Consider the following 22,892-nt stretch of genomic DNA (forward strand, 5'->3'; position numbering starts at 1 on the left):
TAACGCAAAAATGACATTCGTTTGTCGAATAGTTTTGAAACTCGTTTGAGAAAGATTACCAGGCTAGCTTCTTGATTCTGTCATCACAGTGCATCGCCGACCAGCCGAAAGTGGTCAAACAATGTCCTCCACCCCTTCCAGGCAAATGAATGATTTCGCTCTGTGCTTTGGACAAAAATTGCCCACTGCACATTGGCCACTGTATCCTACATGGGCCATAATAGCGTAATTACAATTACGTTGCTTGTAATACGAGGTATTGCATAGACATCACTAGCCATTGGAAGGTTGGCAGTTAGAGCTGCATTCATCTGAACGTATTAACAAATAACACTAGAGCAAGATCACGTTTCACACATTATGTCTTTAAAACAACTTCATTCTCAAGTGATATGTTACAAAAACGGTACCCAAAGTTACTAAATACGATTTTTCTCAGTGACGTTGAACAATGTTTGTAAACTACTAGCCATGTTGAACCTATTTAGCTATTATCAAGTGACCAAAGGTCAAAATCGTTTGACCACAAGGATATGAAAATTATTGCAGTTGAAGTCATACGTTAATGTTTTCAAGATAGGAAGTATAGGTCTGCGTTATTGCTATGAGTTACTGGGATGTTAGGACTTCAATCGAAAATCGTACACACCAACATACGTTAAATACCCTGCTTGGACTAATTTAGATAATATTTGGTATTATGTTATAATACATTTTGAATGTAGTGCACTAGTGTAGATGCCACATAGTTGCCTGTAGATGTTCGGTTCCCAGTGCAATCTAGATTTCAAATAAAACGCTGGAAAAATAATTGACAACAGCTGATCGATTCCTTGTACTACCTGCAGGTTTAACTCAGAGATCGTTGGAACTCGCACTGTTTCTTGATGCTGTAAGTCTCAATGATAACTTCACTGTCCTCACTGGAACTGGTTATTTTAAGTTATGTCGTTGTCGTACTGAATGTGTTACACATTGTAAGCTGTCAGGCAAATCCAACACCTTCCATGAAAACCCTGACATGATAAGCAAATCCAGTAGTATGTCACATAGCTCCGAATAAATCGTAACATTAAATTAACCAAAGTAACACGAGTAACGAGTGAGCAAATGGAATACCACAGACTATCACAAGAATGCCTAAATGCATGTCATGCCTTCCCACTGTGTGACAGACGCAGTTCCGAGGGGAGAAACGAGAACAGAAGCCGAGAGCAGAACCGTGTTAAGCTAGAAGGCGCTACGATAAGGGACGGAGTGGACAACCACGTCGCCAGCTAACTATTAGGACGACACCACCTGCAAGTTTTAGCGTGAGACTTTTTCACGTCTCTGTTACGTTAGGACCATCCCCCAGCCCATGGTAAAAGATAGAGCCCTCCAGAAGAACAGTATAGATCTTACGATAAAACTAAAAGGACGCCACCAGCTGCGAGTTTTAGCGCGAGACTTTTTCGCGTCTCCGTTACATTGCACACTTTAAAAACATTGTCCCACCACGAAAAGTATAACGTTTCTCATTGGATAGACAGAATTTTTGTAGGCAGAGCTTAAGGTTAACATTGAGACCCTGATTGGTCAGATGAAAACATAGCCAGATAGTTTTTTTCTTTTAAAACAACTTTGGTAAATTCTAGTAAGGAGAAGTTAGAAGAGTTACTTCGGAGACGGCGAGGTGAGCCAAGCTGTGCTGCGCGCCGCCCCCTGACGAACACCAACAAGGTAATGAACGCACGCGATGCCGAATAACAGCGCATAAGGCTTCACACAGAACTGCAGAAGTATCATCTGTTACACCCCCTTTTTGCGTAATACTAGTGTCGATCGCCAGTTAAAGCTCATGGTGTTCACATTTGCCACTTGAGGTAAAAATCTGAAAAGTGGTTGATTTTTCTGTTAAATAGTTATTTAGAAGCCACATCAGCCACTGTAATTTACGACAAGTTAGATAAGTAATTAAAGATAATTGAGGGTCACTGTAGTCCATTTTGATAGTTTTCTCTTTTGTGAAACTTAATTTAAACCTAGGTTGTAGATGTGATATGGCATAAGTCATCCTTCGATCCATTGTAGAACTTGCAAACCCATTCAGGGAATATTTGTTCACATTTTTGTTGGACACAGATGGTTTTTACCATCCTGCATTAAAACACTTCGTTTTATCAATAGTGCAATTTATAAACAATGTTGTGTGAGTAGAATAAAATTTCCAATGGTAAACATAACTGCTTTTTCGACGTTATTTTACCAGCTAACTAAAAATAGGAAAGCCTTGAACCCCTTCCACTAAATTTAGTTAGTATTAAGATTCTTTTACAGGGAGTGCAGTGGAGCCAACGCTGAGATCATTTAGTATTTGGTTATATCATCGCTAGTCTCACTGAACTCTTCTGAATTCTACATGTCTTGTGTGGTCTGGCGTCTCCTTACCATCAACAGGTCCCAGGTTCAAATTAGACAATTTCCTAAAAAAACATGCTCAGAGCGTCGTTGTGCGAAAGTGTTATGGAGACATGATATAGAACAAACAGACACTACCCACAATGTTAGAAAATGGCGACCCTGCAAGGATGGTAAAATACCATGATTGAAGGTCGACCACATGTCTAACTAGGTCAAAAAAATATCCTGTTGAAAAATTTTTGTAATAAAATTTTTTTTATTATTATAAATAGTCGAAAACAGTAGGTGCAGCGATAGATAGTAAAAATGAGTCTGGCAGAGACAATATCATAATTAAGTATGAATTTTGAAAATTGTTAGAATTAAGTTTTGTCTCCAATGCAAGCACGCAGGTGGCGGATACATCGTTGGCAAGTTGTTTCTGACCCAACAAGTAAGTGAATTGTTTGTCAAATCGTGTGAACAAAAAGGTTATGAAACGCGTGAGATCACATGAGCACATGTGAACGCGAAGTAGGGAGCGTGAATTGCTTTTAAAAGAGAAACTAAGGGATTCGGGAAGATTAGCAATGGCAGATCGAGACCTTGACCGAATTGAGGTAGAGACCCAGCATGAAAATGGACAGAGAATAGAGGACGGTACAACAGACGATGCAGTATCGCGAGAAATAGGACATATAACGCACCATAACGAGGATAATGTACGCCAAGGCACAGAAAACCTAGGTCAGCATACGACACAGGAGCAGGAAAGTAGAGAGACAGTCGATGAGGATTCTAACTTGGGTCTTGAATACGTAGAACCCATAGTACAAGTAATAAGAGCTCCCTCACCAAAGAGTACAAGGAAGGCGAGCAGAAACCTGTCACAGCATAGTTCAATGCAATCGGTTGCAAACCAACAATTTGGCGAAAACACAGTGCGTAGGACATCGGAAGAAAACGCAATAGGACCCACCAATGTGGCAGAATTATTACAATTAATTACGGAAACCATGACAAGACAAAGTAAAGAAATTGCGAACCAAATTAAAATTCAAAATGCAGAAACGACGAAAGAAATTGCAGAAACCACAAGACAAGTGCGTGAGATTAAAGAACACAACAAAAAAATTCAGGTACACCTAAGTCATATTGAAGACGAGGCAAAAGAATCTCGCGAACTAATAGGAAACTTGATAACAGGTCACAATCAATTGAGAACAGACATTGCCAAGGTACAAGCGGACGTACAAACATTGCGTAATGACATTCAGGACGAGATCAAAACATTACGTAACAACGCACAGGGAGAAGTCAAGAAACTAAAGGAACAGATAAACGTAATTACTAGACAAGCAGCAGGTACAGCGCGTGAAATTGTTGAAAACAATGTGTTACACAAACGTATCACAAAAGCAGCGCTGAAAAGATATGATAACCGTATAGTCAAAATAGAAGCGCAAACGAAGCGACAATTTCAGAAACTGCGAACAGAGTTGTTGCAAACCACTGAAGAACGTAGTGAACAGGATCGAACAAGCACAGAGTCTGCAACCACATCCGTATCTGTAACAGCACCGGAAAAACAAGAACTTAACGAAGATATTACGCATTTGCGAATCCAGTCACAGGCGGAAAGTAACATACGTGAAATCAGACAGCCTGCACAGCAACAAACACGTTTCGAAATTCTTGATGAACAAACGTCATCACAAACACATGTGGAACTACAAAAGTATGTTTCAAGACAGTTTGGATCGTGCAATGAAGCAGCAAGGTTAGCTAGACAAGATACCCAACCAATACGTGACAATGGAAAGCCAGGTCGCGAAGAGTACAGTGCAATGCATTCAGCTACACGTTCACAACCGATGGAAGAAAATTATTGCTTACCACTCCAACGATACTACGCAAGGGTAGGCGAAAGTTACAGTGGACAATATCCAATGGATCTACCACAACCGGAAAGAACGACGGGAGAAAAGATAAGAAATAAAAGTGGCGAAGAATAGCGAATTTCATATGGAACCATTACGAAGTACGACAACGATCATTTCCTCACAGTCAGAAAATTTCAACACTTTCGCGAAGGAAACTCATTACATCCATGAACTTTTATTGATGAATTCCGAGTAGGATTACCAGAACACCGGACGCTAGCACACAAATTAGACTTTATATGTGCACACATGTCAGGAACAGTCGCACAAACCATGCAAAATGTTGCAGCGACATGCCGATCGTACGAAGATTTCCGAGAGAAGTTTCTCTCACGATATTGGTCCAGCGAAGCACAGAACAGAGTGAAGTACGAATTATTATAGAAGCCATATTTTGAAAATTCAGGAGAGAAGAGTCCCGTGACATTTTCGAAATAATGTCAAAGAAAAATCAATGCTTAGATGTACCATACAGTGACGGAGAGTTGATTAAATTAAGCGCGATGAATCTCCATTGAAATGCCAGCATCATTAATAGGTCGCGGAGACAATGACGTCGAAGCATTTAAAGGTATTCTAAGGGAACTAGAGTTCATATTTTCGGAAGATGGCGCAAGAAAACGAAGAAGCGCACGTGAAAATGAAAGCAAAAAGCAGTGGAATCCACAAGACACAGTACGAAGAAGCAATAATTACGAACTGCGTGATAACTTCGCACCAAGAAACGACAATAAATCTCAACAAAGAACCGGTTATGGATTTGGAAGAGAATATGGCAATAACTATAATTCACCCAGGAACGGCAACGACTATTACAGAGGGAATAACGACAACTAGAACTTGTACCGGAGAACCAATAGACCGACAAATTATCAACAAAGAAACCACTGTAAACAAGCTGAACAAGAAAAGAGAATACAGATAGAAGAGGTGGAGCTAAGACCACCAAACCCCTATAAACGTTTGAATTGACAGTTAAGCGCCCATGCCAAAGAGAATGACGCACCCACCCAGGACAATCGCAGCACCTTGAACAGAGAAATAAAAATCTTATCACGAGAAGAGAAGACGGAAGAAACAAATCCGCAGGGACCAGATGAAAACGAAGACAAGAAAATAACAATATCGCGTTGGCATGAAATTAATTGGGAGAATACTGATGAGAAAGATGAACTACCAGAGGCATGCACAACGAATGTAGGAGGAAAGGACGAAGTAATGAGTATTGCAGAGCTATTTGAGATGGAAACCAGGGAAAGTGAATTCAATGATGATAATGCGCAGTTGACAGAAGTTGAAAATAAGTTACGATTGGGCACACAACCCAACGTATATAATGAAGGAAGTTATGAAGCGATAATTAGAGCATTTAGATGCGATTATGTGGAAGTAGCGACGAAGAAGGAGAAGATGGACGAGGATAAGGAAAAAAGTAGAGGATGTAGAAGAAAACGTAAATGAGGGAAGAAATAGAGAAGGGGAAATAAAAGAGAGAGAATTAGCAGTCGAAGCTTATCCTACATAAAGTACGAATTCACAAGGGAAATTCCTAAAAAGACTCACGTATGATTCAGTGGAGGATTCGTTGATGCAAGAAGAAGAAGAACAGAACCAACCCTTTTAAATTCAACCAATTGTGAAGGCCATGGTAACGTATATCCCAGTTAATATTGTAATTGATAGCGGAAGTGAACTGACTGCGATCTCAGAAAATTTATTCATGTAGTGTAATGCCAATGAGGAATTGCCAGTTCTGAAAACACGTAAGATTAAAGTAAGAGGTCCTATTAGAAACAATGCTGCGGTAGTTACGAGACAAACAAGGTTAACTCTTTCGTGTCAAGGTCAAAAGATCGAAGCCAACTTCGTGATTATACCTAAACTAACTGTAGATTTGATTATAGGTGCAGATTTTTTAAATGAGAGACGAGCGATAATAGATATAGAGAAAGGTAGCGTAACATTCGGGAATGTCACACTTCTCTTTGAGCAAAAGCTAAAATTAGAAGAAATACCAGTTATAAACAAACAATTAAGAATGACGCGAGATAAAGAGGATGAAGAATCAGAATGGTATGCACAAAAGAAGAAATTTCCTCAACTCATGTCAGAAGTCCATAAAGAAATCGATGAAAAATTGCAGAAGTTCAAGATATTGCGGAACACAGTAAAAGAGAATTAGAGGGTATTTAAGGAGATAAAGCAGAGGTATTTTTACCTAAGACTGGCAGTATTAAACACTTTCAGTACAAGTTTGAAGTAAAACAGCACAAACCGTTTAGAGTGCCACCCTATACAATCCCATTAAGCTACAGGAATAAAGTATTCCAGCAGATATCTAAAATGTTAGATGACGATATTATTGAACCAGCTATATCCACATATAACAGCCCGCTCCATTTTGTACAAAAACGAGATGGGAGCATCAGGTTAGTGCTTGATTCCAGACAGATCAACACAATCATAATCACAGAGACAGATCGCCCAGGAAAGTTAGAGGAATTGATACAAAACTTCCACAGTGCTAAGATATTTTCATCAATTGATTTACAGAGTAGTTTCTGGCAAATAGAATTGGCCCCAGAATGTAGAAAATTTACAGCATTTATCGTATTCGGTAGATGTTACCAGTTTAAACGATTGCCATTTGGTTTAAACATATCATCAACAGCGTTTATTAGGGGATTTAATACTATACTCAGTCCTGACATTTTACAAAAAATTACTTGTTATGTTGATGATGTGATTATAGCAGAACCCTCTTGGAAACATCACAACGACACATTAAATCAGTTTTTACAGATCATGAAAGAGCATGGGGTCACAGTAAATATAACAAAATCCAAATTTGGAAGGTGAGAGGTCAAATTTCTAGGACACATAATTTCAGAAAGACTAACGGCAATCAAAGAATATTGTACTCCTATAATAATAAGAAAACTCTCAGAGGATTTCTAGGTCTCATCGGATTCTACAAAAAATTTATTTGGATCGACTCTCTCGCAACACCACGCCATGTGCATTGACTGGAAAAACACGCCATGGGTATGGGATCAACAAGCCAATGAAGAATTTTTAAAAGTAAAAAACGGACCAACAACACACCGATTTTAGCACATCCTGATCTAACACAAAATTTTTATATGTCCACTGATAGCGCGAAAACAGGTTTAGGAGTTGTGTTATTCCAAGAATACGAACAGGCAGGGCTAGTATCATATAGAACAATTGCCTTTGCCAGTCGGGTACTCACAAATAGCGAGAAGAACTATTCAGTCACTGAGCTGGAAGCATTGGCCATTGTATGGGGCTTCCAACGTTTTCGATACTTCCTATTCGAAAGAAAACAAAAGTATACACTGACCACAAAGCATTAGAATTTCTGTTATCCGCCAAACTAACTCGTGGGAGGTTAGCCAGATGGATGTTAATACTACAAGAATTTGACTTCACTATTACACACATACCAGGACCACCGAATGTATTAGCAGATGCTTTATCACGATGCCCACAGGGTGCATCCAATAACATGGGTTTGGAAGCAGCAGAAGACCAGTTTACAATGTACTCTATGAAACAAGTACCTTTCGAAAACTACATTACGACAGCATTGAGAAACGTAGGCAAAGAACAGGACAAGGACACCGAAATACTAGGAATCAAACACAAGTGGAGAAGTAAGGATTATCCAGACATTCGACAGCATTATCTCGTAAAAGGCAATGTTTTATTTTTTAGACGAAATGTTGCAACGAATGAATGGTTAATTTATATCCCACATGAACTAATTAATAAGTACATATGGTATACACATTTAAGTAATGGCCACTTTTGACCAAAGAAATGCTTTTTAAAAATAAAACAAACAAGCCATTTTCCTAATATGGAAAGACGAATTAGAACAGTATTAGTCAAATGCAAAAAATGTATGAGGGCTAAACACGTCACTTTCCAAACCAAACCACCTATGTTTCCAATAACCCCTAAAAGATTAAAACAAATAGCTACAACAGACTTGATGGGGCCCCTCCCATGTACAAGAAATGGATATGTTTTCATATTTGTCGCTTTGGAACTTACTTCTAAATATGTTACCTTGACACCATTAAAACAGGCAACAGGTCTTGCTATAAGTAAAGCATTTAGACAAATAGGTCGAGTGGAACGAATAATTTCTGATAATGGCCCACAATACAAATCAGTGCAATGGCAGAACATGTTAAAACTACACAAAATAAAACCCATCTACATTTCTAAGTACAAACCTAGTGTAAATCCAGCAGAACGATCTATGAAGGACATAGGCACTTTATGTCGATTGTATGCAAGCAAAAGACACAACACTTGGGATATATACCTTAAAGATTTTCAAGAAGTAATAAATGAAATGCCACATAGCACTACACCACTACCTCCAGTTACTGTACTTAAAAATATTGAATCCCCAAACATAACCACAGAAAATGTTAGATTTTCTATTGTACCACGTAGACAGCACAAACAAGTCATAACAACAGCACTCTCCAACATCAGAAAGGCAGCCATTAAAAGAAAAGAAAGAGGAGATAGAACAGCAATTAAAAGAACATTCTCAGTAGGCCAGAAAGTATTTGTAAAAACACACCATCTCTCCAGCAAACAGAAACACAAAATACATAAGTTTTACGCTGCATACAAAGGACCTGTCATAATTAGCTGAATTGCTCATGATAATGCTGTGGAACTAATGAACCCAAAAACAGGCAAAAGCTTAGGACTTCACCATGTGAGCCATATCAAAAAGTTTGAACATTAATTTTATTACTGGTAAATAATCAGCACAATATTTCAAGATTATGTTGCAGGTAAGATCGTCAGGAGAAAGAAGAATGAAGAGAGAGGAAGGTGGGAAAAAGAAAGTATTTTCAATAATAACACCAATAGTACCATAGATTACGGTGAAGGGATAAAGTGTAGATAGTCTAACAACATGAAATACTAAAATGCTATACACCACAACTACACAAAAATAAAAAACGAAATTGAGGATTCATGAGTAGACGTTAAGACTTCAATATCTTAGAAATGTAACATGGAAAGGGCGCCGAAATATGTAAAGCTTTTTTAAGAAGGCGCAAAACCATGTACATACTACACATATGTTAGATGATTATAAGTAAAATTTTTTGTAAGAACCATTGTAAAAACTCCAACGAAGACCAGATGCAACGACCCACAAGTTGCAATGCAAGAAGTATCAAGAAATAAAAAGGACATAATTAGCAAGACACAAGGACAGCGAGACCAACAGCAGGCCCTTGTAGCTGAAATGGACTGCAGTTTATCTGCCAACAGAGTGCCGGAGCCCTGCAGCGACGGGACACCGAACGACCCCACTCAGCGGAGCGAGCAAACGCGGCCCGACAGGAAGACCGCTTGGGCAAGCCACCGCTGGCAAAAAATATGAGTAAAAGTCACACTACTGCTATTAAACAGCACACTGATGCACTAAACTGGAGAAGAACTTCCACAAAGTAAAACTGACAGGCCCAAACAATTTATCAAACTGTAAATAGGAGAGAACTTCAAATCGACTAGTTATCAATAAATATTTCCATATCCTGCCCAGAGATGAACCAAGAAGCAAGTAAGAAGCAGAGAAAAAGCAGGAAGAACAGAAGTTGAAGATTCGCAAGATTGAGACCAAGAAAGAAGATAGGTGAAGAATAGACGACATACCTTACCAAATCCCTATCCTATGGTAAACTAGTCGTCTGCTAAGTATTACAACGACAAACGACCGCTTTCAACGACATATAACGATGACTTTCACGCATACAAAGCCAGTAAACCACGAGATTCTGCACTCACAGCTCCATTCCATTAAGGGACCTCCACAACAGCAACATACACTTGCAAAGGCATCAAGGAACGACGAACGAAGCTGTACATGAAATACTTGCCCACATCCATCTCGCTCAAGTCCATCACCTTCGTGCAAAAGCATTCGCCAACCTCTTGCTTAAACATTCACAGGATTGTGTGAACGTGTGAAATCAAATTATGTGATGTAGGAATTGTGCAAAAGAAACATGTGAAGAACTAAATAAGTTAGGCACACCAGACAGCTAATAAACTACAAAATAACAGTCATTGACTATGGACTTAAGTAAAAAATAGACTATCAATAAAAATAAGTCATTAGTTCTGAAATGGACAGTACATAAAAAAACAATATGCCACTTATTTTCTCCTCATAAAAATAAAAGAATAACTATATTTTCTTATTTTCTCCTTATAAAAACAAAGAATAAAAAATTATCTTGTTGGATGTTTCCCTTTTTTTAACATTTGTACCATTTGTTAGGATAATATCTCAATACTTGTGTATGTATATTTCTTTGTCAAAGCAGTTCTTGGAAATAATCCTTAGTTGAAATGAGTGTCTAGAAACAAAAACATTTTACTTGTACATGATATTTAGAAAATGTGTTAGGAATAGATACTTAATTACTATAATTATAAAAACAATATTTCTAAGAAAATCGAAGTGAAAGACTCCTCACTTTCGATAACAAACTTCTTAAAAAACGAACTTCACACTTAAATAAAGAAAGAAAATAATAAAAAATTAATAATGGTATAAAAATATTCTTCTCTTGTCACTTTTAATTATAATGTGGGAGAATATAAAGATATAAATTAGTAATACAAACTAGCATAGAACAGAATAACGTGGCTGAAGAGTACGCAATAAAATTTAGATAAATTAGAAAATTTTTGACTGACTTAGACAATGATTCAATCATTGCCTAAATTCAGTGCAAAAATTAAGTTCGAAGGGTGGTGATATGTAAGGTGTTAGGGAAATCCAACACCTTCCATGAAAACCCTGATATGATAAGCAAATCCAGTAGTATGTCACATAGCTCCGAATAAATCGTAACATTAAATTAACCAAAGTAATACGAGTAACGAGTGAGCAAATGGAATACCACAGACTATCACAAGAATGCCTAAATGCATGTCATACCTTCCCACCGTGTGACAGACGCAGTTCCGAGGGGAGAAACGAGAACAGAAGCCGAGAGCAGAACCTTGTTAAGCTAGAAGGCCCTACGATAAGGGACGAACTGGACACCCACATTGCCAGCTAACTATTAGGACAACACCACCTGCAAGTTTTAGCGGGAGACTTTTTCGCGTCTCTGTTACGTTTAGGATAATCCCCCAGACCATGTTAAAAGATAGAGCCCTCCAGAAGAACAGTATAGATCTTACGATAACACTAAAAGGACCACACCAACTGCGAGTTTAAGAGTGAGACTTTTTCGCGTCTCCGTTACATTGCACACTTTAAAAACATTGTCCCACCACGAAAAGTATAACGTTTCTCATTGGATAGACAGAATTTTTGTAGGCGGAGCTTAAGGTTAACATTGAGACCCTGATTGGTCAGATGAAAACACAGCCAGATAGTTTTTTTCTTTCAAACCAACTTTGGTAAATTCTAGTAAGGAGAAGTTAGAAGAGTTACTTCGGAGACGGCGAGGTGAGCCAAGCTGTGCTGCGCGCCGCCCCCTGACGAACACCAACAACGTAATGAACGCACGCAATGCTGAATAACAGCGCATAAAGCTTCACTCAGAACTGCAGAAGTATCATCTGTTACACCCCCTTTTTGCGTAATACTAGTGTCGATCGCCAATTAAAGCTCATGGTGTTCACATTTGCCACTTGAGGTAAAAATCTGAAACATGATTGATTTTTCTGTTATATAGTTATTGAGAAGCCACATCAGCCACTGTAATTTACGACAAGTTAGATAAGTAATTAAAGATAACTGAGGGTCACTGTAGACCATTTTGATAGTTTTCTCTTTTGTGAAACTTAATTTAAACCTAAGTTGTAGATGTGATATGGCATAGGTCATCCTTTGATCCATTGTAGAACTTGGAAACCCATTCAGGGAATATTTGTTCACGTTTTTGTTGAACGCAGTTGGTTTTTACCATCCTGTATTAAAACACTTGCTTTTATCAATAGTGCAATTTATAAACAATGTTGTGTGAGTAGAATAAAATTTCCAATGGTAAACTTAACTGCTTTTTCGACGTTATTTTACCAGCTAACTAAAAATAGGAAAGCCTTAAACCCCTTCCACTAAATTTAGTTAGTATTAAGATTCTTTTACAGGGAGTGCAGTGGAGCTGACGCTGAGATCATTTAGTATTTGGTTATATCATCGTTAGTCTCACTAAACTCTTCTGAATTCTACATGTCTTGTGTGGTCTGGCGTCTCCTTACCAGCAACAGGTCCCAGGTTCAAACTAGTCAATTTCCTATAAAACATGCTCAGAGTGTCGTTGTGCGAAAGTGGTAGGAAGACACGATATAGAACAATCAGACACCACCATGAATGTTAGAACATAACGAAATATGTTGTGATGGCTTCATGCAAGAGGTAAAGAAATTGGCATATGTTGCCACTGATGGTTGCTGAGGATGAGTCTGTGCGAGGTATTAAGTGCTTCAATTATTACTTAAAAATAATCAGAGAGAATACTATCCAAATATGTTATCAAGATAAACTATGTCTGCAGAACACGGGAATTCATTCACCTTGTCAGTGGTAAATAGAAAAGTAATAGCTACTGCCAACGATAAGGACTATGATGAGATTAATAATAGTGAGCATGCAACTTACGTGATGAGTAGCCAAGCAGTGCCATCCAAGGATACTGGTTGACAACAGTCAAGTTTCCATTGGTGATGCGGTCAGAGTCGTCCAGTCCACATGTGGCTCTGCAATTTATTAGCACATTAGCTTTCCTGTCGGAGGCGAGTAGAAGTATTTGTAGTGATGACACATATTCTTCCACTTTTGAATAACATAATCATGGTAAATACCTTCGTGGATTTAGAAACTGACAAATAACTACAGACGACAACAGATATATTCCTAAGAAATTTCTCAATTTCTACAATTAAAGATAAACTGAGGAAGCAATTATTTCTTTCCATCATTCGAATGAATCACCAATATTACTATATGGCCAACCATGTAAATAGTGTATGGTGCATGGACCCAGTGGCAGGTAGGCTATTTAACAGCTTCCAGTAGCAGAAATAATTTGAATATCTATATCTTATATAACTATTGACCATATTTATAATTTTAGAAAGCTGTTGTGTCTACTCATTAAGAGCTACAGCACAACTTAGTTGGAATGTTGAATCCACTTGGCAGTTGCATTATTAACATTCCTATCAAGCACATACAAGATATCAAAAATAAAATTTTATATATGTATTTAAATAATTAAAAACTGAATGTCATGAATCTTATTATTATTATTTTTAAGATTCTTAATCCTATTGTATCTCAACTTAATACCACCATCTTCAAAACAATGAAAAACCCACAAATCTGTTTGGCAAAAATTTTTAGATTTATGATCAAGGTCCATACAAGTTTTTTAAGCAAATCTAGTTTCTAAATATTCTTACCCAGAAATGTAACACAAATAATTTGCTTCTAACTCACCAATCTTTTTAAACAGATTAGAAATATTTGCATTATTGAGCTTTTCTTGTAGAACATCCGTTTATATAGAATACAAATTAATTAAGCTGAAAAATTATTAATCTACTAAGTAAGGATGCATATGAATTATATGTGGGATAAATTTGAGTTCCTTTATGAAATAGTAAATATAGTGATTACTAATTTTCGTTTCTATTAATTTGATTTAAGTTACATCTTTGTTTATAACAATCTTCAAGACAAATCGTGCATCTACTTGGTAGTTAGTTCCTAATGGAGGATTTAATAAAAACAACCGAAATCTTAAATTTCTTGACAAGTAATAAAGTTCTTGGTTAAATCATGACATTCATAATTTTTCACTGATAGCAACATTTTGGAATGATCTTCTTTGGAAACTATTTTTAAATGGTTCTTGTAGTAGTTAGCTGAAATATATTTTCCTCATACACAAATTGTTTATCATTATTCATATTTTTGTGGCATTTTTCAATCACATTCTGTACAAATATGTAATTGCTTATTCTTTGTGTACATGTGTGAATACAAATTACCAACTCACTTCCCCACCTCACATTTCTTACAGATTTTGGAAGCCTTCATTTATTAAAAAACAATTTTTATTACATTTAAATAAAATTATGCACTAGTATCAGGTAAATGTAACTCATTTTCTCATATACTAAATAAAAATTTGTGTAAATAAATTAATCGTCTTTCCTGTTGCTACACACTAGATAACTGTACTGATAAAATATTTACACTCTTAATTTTTTTACTCTTACTAGCGTTTTTACGACATATTTTTATATCGTTTATTAGCTGTTAGTACAATACATGTATCATGAGGAAGAAATTCAGATCTGTAATCAAACAGCTTTAGATGCACTCTTAAGGAAATTAGAACACTAGGTTATTTAAAATTTTTAACTTTTATATTAAATGGAGTCAAAAAAGATAAGAAAGATAAATTAATTGCATCAAATTTACCGTGATTTATCAATGGATGGAGAAAATGACTGCTTGATTTTTAAACAGGGAGAAACATTCATAGAATTTAATCACCATTTAAAGACATTTAAAGAATTACATTATATTAAATAGATTCGATTTTAGACCTCATCTACAATAAAATTAAATATAATGATAAAGATATTCTAATGAATATTCATAAAGAGAGAAATCCTTGATTTAAAGCTCAGGATGTTGTTTACATTTTGAACTACACAGATAAAGCAAAAATGGCGATGATGGAGGCAAAACAAACTATGGTTAAATTTACAGACCCTCTTCTGAGGCAGGGCTAACATGTAACAAATAAAGATCTATGTTGATAAATTAATGTGGTTTATATTCTTTAACTTTGTCATCTAACAAGGAAAAAGAGAAATTAACCAATAATTGGGTTACACATGAAGTTTTACCATGCATCACAAAATATGGTGAAAGTTGATTATCTGTTGATGATTAAGCTTCCTATTTCTGAATCATTTCTTGCTAATAATTGATTTGAAATATTTTCCATTATTCATACTCCCTTCAAACTGCACCTTATTTTCAAAAATTTCCATTCACTAGATTTAAAATTCCATTAAAAATATAGTTATTTGGCAACAGATTTACCAGAAATATACGCAAACAACTGCATATTATTTCATTAAAATTTTGTGTTTTCTAATTATTGGAGTAAGATAACTTTTTTCCAAACAGTTAACTAGTTGTTTTAGCACAGTGCCAGCAAATAAATCAATCACAAATTTTCATCATTATTTTTATAATAGCATATCCAGTGAGTACCATGATGATCAGATGTATCCAGATTAAATATTCCACAGTCAGTATGTTTTCATTTGTATGGTAGTTAATGAAGCATTAATACACCATGAAAGTGTTTAAGCTGTTTAAGTTTTGGATGATTAACAAGCTTTTTATGGCACTATTAATTAAGGCATTAGGATATATATCAATTACTTTTTGGAAATTGTTTTTTTGGTTGTCCTTTATTCAGTGGTAAATTGTGTCTGTATCATTCTTCTAATTTGGCATCAGCGTTTTTCTTCATCATTATTGCTTTTGCAATGCTAGCTGCTCCACCAGCTTGTGAACCAATAGTTGATAGGTATAATAATGCTACCAAAAATAATGGAGGAATATCACCTTTATCTTTTGTTAGTCCTGAACTTTCTTTCTTTTTTGTTAGATCTCAAGTATTTTTTTACAACAGGAATATATAATGTTATGAGGAAATTGCCAGAGATTTTTGATCTGTCTTCCTTTTTTGTGTGTGAGTTAAAAGTTATCAATACCATGTAACTGATGATTATTAATTTCATTTTCAATTGCTTTCAATATAATCAATGTTGAAAATAACTCATTTGTATAGTTCAAATTTTTTATAAGTTTTAATATTTTTATAAATCCCAAATATTTAAATGAACATCCATACATGATTGTTGTTTCCCACTCATTATTCCTCTAATATTGTGGCTTTTAATTTTTCGCCAAGTGATGCATCTTAATCATACTCTCTCTCTTTTGTAGCTTAGTAAAGTTCTTTATCGGCTTCATCTAGTGCATTGATAAATTTGTCACCACATGCTAGTCTTTCTTGCGGTTGAATACAAGGTTTGCAGTAGAAAACAACTGTTAGAAGTATCTCTGGCAATGGTAAATGATTCAAAGTGCAATTGACAAACCCTTTTCTATATTCCAAATTTTCCCAAATGGATGTGGTAAATTGACTCTGATTAAACATGGAATTCCTCTTGGATTACTGACAGTAAAAGCGTTAAATTAATTTGTTGATATTTGGATTTGGATTTTCCATTCTAATAATTTTCATTTCCAGCTAATGTACCAAATTACTGGAATGTGTTACACATGTAAATGTACACAACTGGTTATTCTGTATTTTTTAAAATTAAAACTTCACATATTTTCTTATCTCCACTTGAGTTTAAATGTGCAACTCACTTTGGTAAATAGACACCAACAATTTTTTTTTAATTTCATGTTTTTACTTGACTATTTTATTTGAATTCTTTTCAGAATATAATGCACCTGAGTGGTACAAAAATCTGCATATTTTATAAATCAAAATCAAATTTTGTTTTCATATCTTCCAAAGTAATCCTTCTTTACTTAAAATATGCATCAGTCCATCTGTACTCTCATGTGTCGTATTACCAACTGTTAATACACTACTGGTCATTAAAATTGCTACACCAAGAAGACATGCAGATGATAAACGGGTATTCATTGGAGAAATATATTATGCTATAGCTGACATATGATTAAATTTTCATCCAGTTTGGGTACATAGATCCTGAAAAATCAGTACCCAGAACAACCAACTCTTGCCATAAAAACGGCCTTGATACGCCTGGGCAGTGAGTCAAGCAGAGCTCGGATGGTGTGTACAGGTACACCTGCACATACAGCTTCAACACGACACCACAGTTCATCAAGAGTATTGACTGGCGTATTGTGACGAGCCTGTTGCTCGGCCACCATTGACCAGACATTTTCAATTGGTGAGTGATCTGGAGAATGTGCTGGCCAGGGCAGCAGTCGAACATTTCCTTTATCCAGAAAACCCCATACAGGACCTGCAACATGCGGTCATGTGTTATCCAGCTGAATGTAGGGTTTCGTACGGATCAAATGGAGGGTAGAGCCACAGGTTGTAACACATCTGAAATGTAACGTCCACTATTCAAACTGCTGTCAATGCAAACAAGAGGTGTCTGAGACATTTAACCAATGGTACCCCATACCATCACGCCAAGTGATACAACAGTATGACTATGAAGAATACACGCTTCCAATGTGCGTTCACCGCGATGTCGCCAAACACGGATGCGACCATCATGATGCTGTAAACAGAACCTGGATTCATCCGAAAAAATATCTTATTGCCATTCGTACACCCAGGTTTGTCGTTGAGTACACCATTGCAGGCGCTCCTGTCTGTGACGCAGCGTCAAAGGTAACCGCAACTCTGAGCTGATAGTCCTTGCTGTTGCAAACGTCATCGAACTGTTCATACAGATGGTTGTTGTCTTGCAAACGTCCCCATCTGTTGACTCAGGGATCGATACATGGCTGCACGATCCGTTACAGCCATACAGATAAGATACCTGTCATCTTGATTGCTAGTGATGCGAGGCTGTTGGGATCCAGCACAGCGTTCCGCATTACCCTCCTGAACCCACCAATTCCATATCCTGCTAACAGTTATTGGATTTCGATCAACGCGAGCAGCAGTCGCGATACAATAAACCATAATTACGATAGGCTACAATCCAATATTTATGAAAGTCGGAAACATGATGGAACGCATTTCACCTCCTTACATGAGGTTTCACCAGGCAACGCTGGTCAACTTCTGTTTGTGCATATGAGATATCGGTTGGCAACTTTCCTCATGTCAGCACATTGTAGGTGTCGCCACCAGTTGCCTACCTTGTGTGAATGCTCTGAAAGCTAATCATTTGCATATCACAGAATCTTCTTCCTGTTGGTTAAATATAGGATGTGTAGCACGTCATCTTCGTGGTGTAGCAATGTTAATGGCCAGTAGTGTATACATCTATCAAGTTTTACGGGTAATTTACCAACAAGTTTAAATGTACCAAAGGGTCTTCATCTATAAACTTTATCTTCACTATGTTTGATATATACTAGTGTTCTTTCACTTATAGATATTCTTTCAATATCACCATCCTCTTTTTTTAATAGCGCTGTGACTTCTCTATCTTTATCCTCTTCTTCATATGTTCTCAATAATCTTGTATTTGGTGATTCACTTAGAGTATAGCGATACTGCAGACTTTCTCATTGTTTGATTGGTGGTATATTGTGAAATTCATCAAAATAGAAGTGGTTTTAATGAGTAACCATCTGTTTTATTCAATAGTTTTGAAAACTATATCTCCTCTTTGCTAGTTGTGTTAATAACAGGTTGATCATCTTTTTTACTTGTTTGATACTCTGTTCTAGGTTGTTTCTTCCATTTTTAAATTATTCTTTTAATTATGCCTTTATCACTCTGTTGTCCACCTTTTTTAACAACCACTGTGTTATATTTTGTAACATTTATTAAAGATAAAAAACATTAATAAAAGTAATTTTAGTTGGTTAAGAAATTTGTTATCTTATGTCCGTAGTTTCCTTCTTTAGGGTTTGTAGTCATATCTGTCCTCATTCCAACATTTACTACATTTCTCTCTCTGAAACTGTCGAATTTTGAAACGTCATCAAAAAAGTCATGATAGATGTGACTTAAATTTGTGTCGTCCTGTCTAAAAATGTTTAAAATTTATAGATTACCCCTTACTAATTGCTTTGGTATTATTGAATATGTCGGAGGTAAATAAAAATAGTCTATTCCCATATGTCTGCCTCTGGTAAAATCTTCTCTAAAAACATATTGATTTCCAAGAATGAAATTGTCAAATATAAAAACTGATTTTCTTCAAACTTATCTACTAGTATAATTTCATCACTAGTTCCAATAGAAGTAGCTGTTTTGTTATTTTTAACTTGCATTTTCTGCATCTTTTTATATCTTTGACTATTTTTGTCGATCTATATCGTTTCAATAAATATCCAATGACTGATTTATTCCAGTTCAACCATGTTGGAGCAAAAATATAATTGTCAATCATTAATTTTGCATTTCCACAACCACATCAAACAGAAATCGTATCTTAGGATACCAATGTGTTTTCATTTAATTAAATATTTTTATTAATATTAAATGAGTCCCTTATTTCAGTTGAGTGGTATGTCAGGTGTTCTCAAAACAAGAGCGATTGTTCCTGTATGGGATACTTATAGCAATGTTGCACTAGTCGGTTTTTATACAACATTAAAAGCTCCAAATATTACACAAAAAGGAAAATGAATTATATTGTGATGGAGAAACGACAGAAATTTCAGTAGGTCAAAAGAGTTTAATAAGTTTAAAAAAATTTTTCATGCACAAAAGCCATATTTTTACACCAAAGGAGATGAATTTTTAAATAGAGCAACATTAAATTATATATGGATATAACAGTCTGTATTAGAAGCATGCTTGGATTTAGTGGTGAAACAATTGAAGTTAATAAAAAGCTGTTGCTAATGGCATGTCTAATTTTATTTCATTGAAATTAATATAAATTTAATTTAAATTATGGAATGTCTCTAAAGCATACTGATCATTTTCATCAAGAAGCTAATCTTACTGCTTTATACAAGCCTAATGCTGAAGTTGGTGAACCACTAATTCATGAAACAAATACCATGTATACATTACAATTTTTGATCCTATTCAGGATTTAGAAATAACTGTAACTGATGAAAATAATCATTTGATTGACTTCAATGGTGCTACTGTAACAGCTGTTCCACAAATGGCTTATTAAATTTTCATCTTTAATAAATAATTAACAAAATAGAGAGTTATCAGATTTACTCATCTCCTGTTGATGAAAAGATTTAAAATAACCTAAATCTGCCAACAACACCATAGAGATCAGTATAAGTATTGGAAGTAGTTGCATTCATCCTACTCATACTCAGCTATACATGAGGATTAGTATTTTTTGAGCAGTTTGTTGAGATTATCCAACGTATCTTGTAAAATTCAATAAAAATCGCTTGACAACTGTGTGGCAAAGCTGTTCAAGGTTATCACCACAAATAAATAACCATATTTTGTCTACAATGGAACATAATTTCATTTCCTTTTGTGTCCTTAAGTGATTCCCTCTGTCTCTAGCCAGTGAGTTAACTATGGTGCATGATACCCTCAACAATGGGAAGATAAGAAGCGAGAAAAATGAAATACTTTGTCCGTTAGAAATATCTGGTGGATTTTTCAATGTTTATATAGAAATCTTGTTCAAAGAAATTCAACTGCTATGTTGTAGACTCAAGTGCTGGAGATGGCAATTTTCGATGGCATCAAGTTTGTGTTGAAGATGTGACCACACTTCCTAAGGAAGATAAAATTGTTGTGGAAACAATAGAAATCCATGCCCTGTGCTTAGATATGAACCCTTATATTGACTTTAGCTAGAGAAAGAAAACACTAAAGAATTCGAAATTCGCTTCTCTTTCTTTGAACCACAAACCATAGAGATTGCTGGACTGAATGGAAAGAGAAATTTTGAACTATATGTCACATATTACTGTAATTCTGCAGAATCTGATGTGCATTACTTCATCTTTGTTGCTTTTCAGAAAAAAAGGAAGAATAATCAGTTGACTGACCCTTCTTTGTTCGATCACATCAAATTATAGAATATCCAAGTAAATAATGGAAGAAATGAAATTTGTTCTCTAACAATGTGGAATCTAGATCCACCAAATAATTGTCTGAAAGTACATGACACTTTTCTACATTTTAAGCTAGACATACAAATGAATTATGTGGCATTTCTAAAGCAACTGAAGGTGACAATTAGTATCTTTAAAAGATCTAATATGTGGTTATTCTGGCAGTTGCTGCCAAAACTTAGAAAATAAAATAGGCAATGTTACCAGCAAAGCTCTGTACTCTAGTATTTTAACATAATTTAGTAATTATATCAATGTAAGTCCCTTCAAAGTTATTGAAATTGCCCAACTATGTTGTAAGTGTGTCTAAGAGAATGAATGCTGTAACTACTTAGAAACAGCAATGAAGCTGTGTACCACATTCAGTGACAAAATTCTGAATGATACACTTACGTATGTAGTCATGTATGGCAAGAAAAATTTAACATTTGATACTCAGCATTTAATTTTAAATGGGGCTTTCTAATCTTACTAAATCTTTAATTTATATAAATGGAGGTTCTATTGAAGATGCTCAATAATGCATCTAATTTGTTTAAAAAGATAAGTATGAAGTAAATAATTTATATTACATTGCTGGCTATGAATATTAAAAACAAGATATGGTGAAAAATTTGTGTGGAGTTTGATACTAAATTTAAAATATTTTGACACATTGATACCTGGAATTAATTAGTGGTTGGGATTGTACACTTTTCGAAGATGGAAATATTAAACACAGATATAAGGGAATGAAGAAACTTAGTAATAACGATAGCAAATTTCACTATGTTTAGTTTTTAATTCAATTTTTCCGTTTTTTTTCTTTCAGTTTGTGGGTGCTTTAGAAGACATTAATGAAATGTTGCCAGTGTCCTCAATGTACTCACTTAGTAGTTACACCCTTCATGAAAGGTAAATGCAGCAAGACAAGTATTGTAGATAATACTGTGTGTATATCTTAAGACAGCTTAACACCCCATGTGCAAATATCCCAACTATGTTCACCCAACATTTGAGAATATGATCACTCAGTCACTTGCAACATACCTTTCACATATTCTCAAATTTTATCTAAGCTTCTTCTTGTTCACATGTTTCTCAAGTCTAAAGTGTAAAGTAATCAGAAGACTGTAGCCGATTTATACATGAAATTTCAATTACTAAAAGGAATTTACTGGTTTTTTGTAAGTGAACGGATTTCGATGGCGTGATTCTTCTGGTTGTGTTCACGAAGCCAGGCAGCCTTCTTTTGGTAAAGTCACTGTGTGTGCACGATTAACAATTAAACAATTCTTGACACTTTTACGGATAGAACAGAGTACAAAGACAGCATTATCGTTTCCTGAATGAAATAATCCTCACTGACTTGAAAATACTTTTATTCAAAGTGATGACCAGTTTTGTGTCAACTGAAGCCACATCGTCAGGTGATAGATATCCTATTTATCAACTCGGACCAGAAAGGTAACTGCCTTAGAGCCATTCTCCTTGATTCACATTACGTTATTGGCAGATATCACTTTAAATGCTGTAGTCCAATGTTAAAACAACATGCTCGGCATTGTCCCTTTCCCGATTGGATAACATCCACTCTCTTCTAAACTGACCTCATTATGCCTGTTTGCTTTAACTGTTATTACAAAACTAGCTATATGTAGCGATTTCCTACGACCAAAATCAGATTGAGAAAGAGAATTCTGATGAAAAAATACTGTGCCTGTCATGGTGGTGGC

General features: G+C 35.7%; 1 protein-coding gene across 1 annotated transcript in view; it reads right to left on the bottom strand.

Annotated features, from left to right (window-relative positions):
- The window catches only part of LOC126354349 (CLIP domain-containing serine protease HP8-like), a 65,906-nt gene that overhangs the window by 21,127 nt on the left and 21,887 nt on the right, over window positions 1–22,892 (bottom strand). The window contains exon 3 of the mRNA XM_050003963.1: window positions 13,012–13,109. Coding sequence (XP_049859920.1) covers window positions 13,012–13,109 — 98 coding nt within the window. The remainder of the gene's footprint in view (window positions 1–13,011; window positions 13,110–22,892) is intronic.

The sequence above is a fragment of the Schistocerca gregaria genome, chromosome 1 (assembly GCF_023897955.1).
Source record: "Schistocerca gregaria isolate iqSchGreg1 chromosome 1, iqSchGreg1.2, whole genome shotgun sequence".
NCBI lineage: Eukaryota > Metazoa > Arthropoda > Insecta > Orthoptera > Acrididae > Schistocerca > Schistocerca gregaria.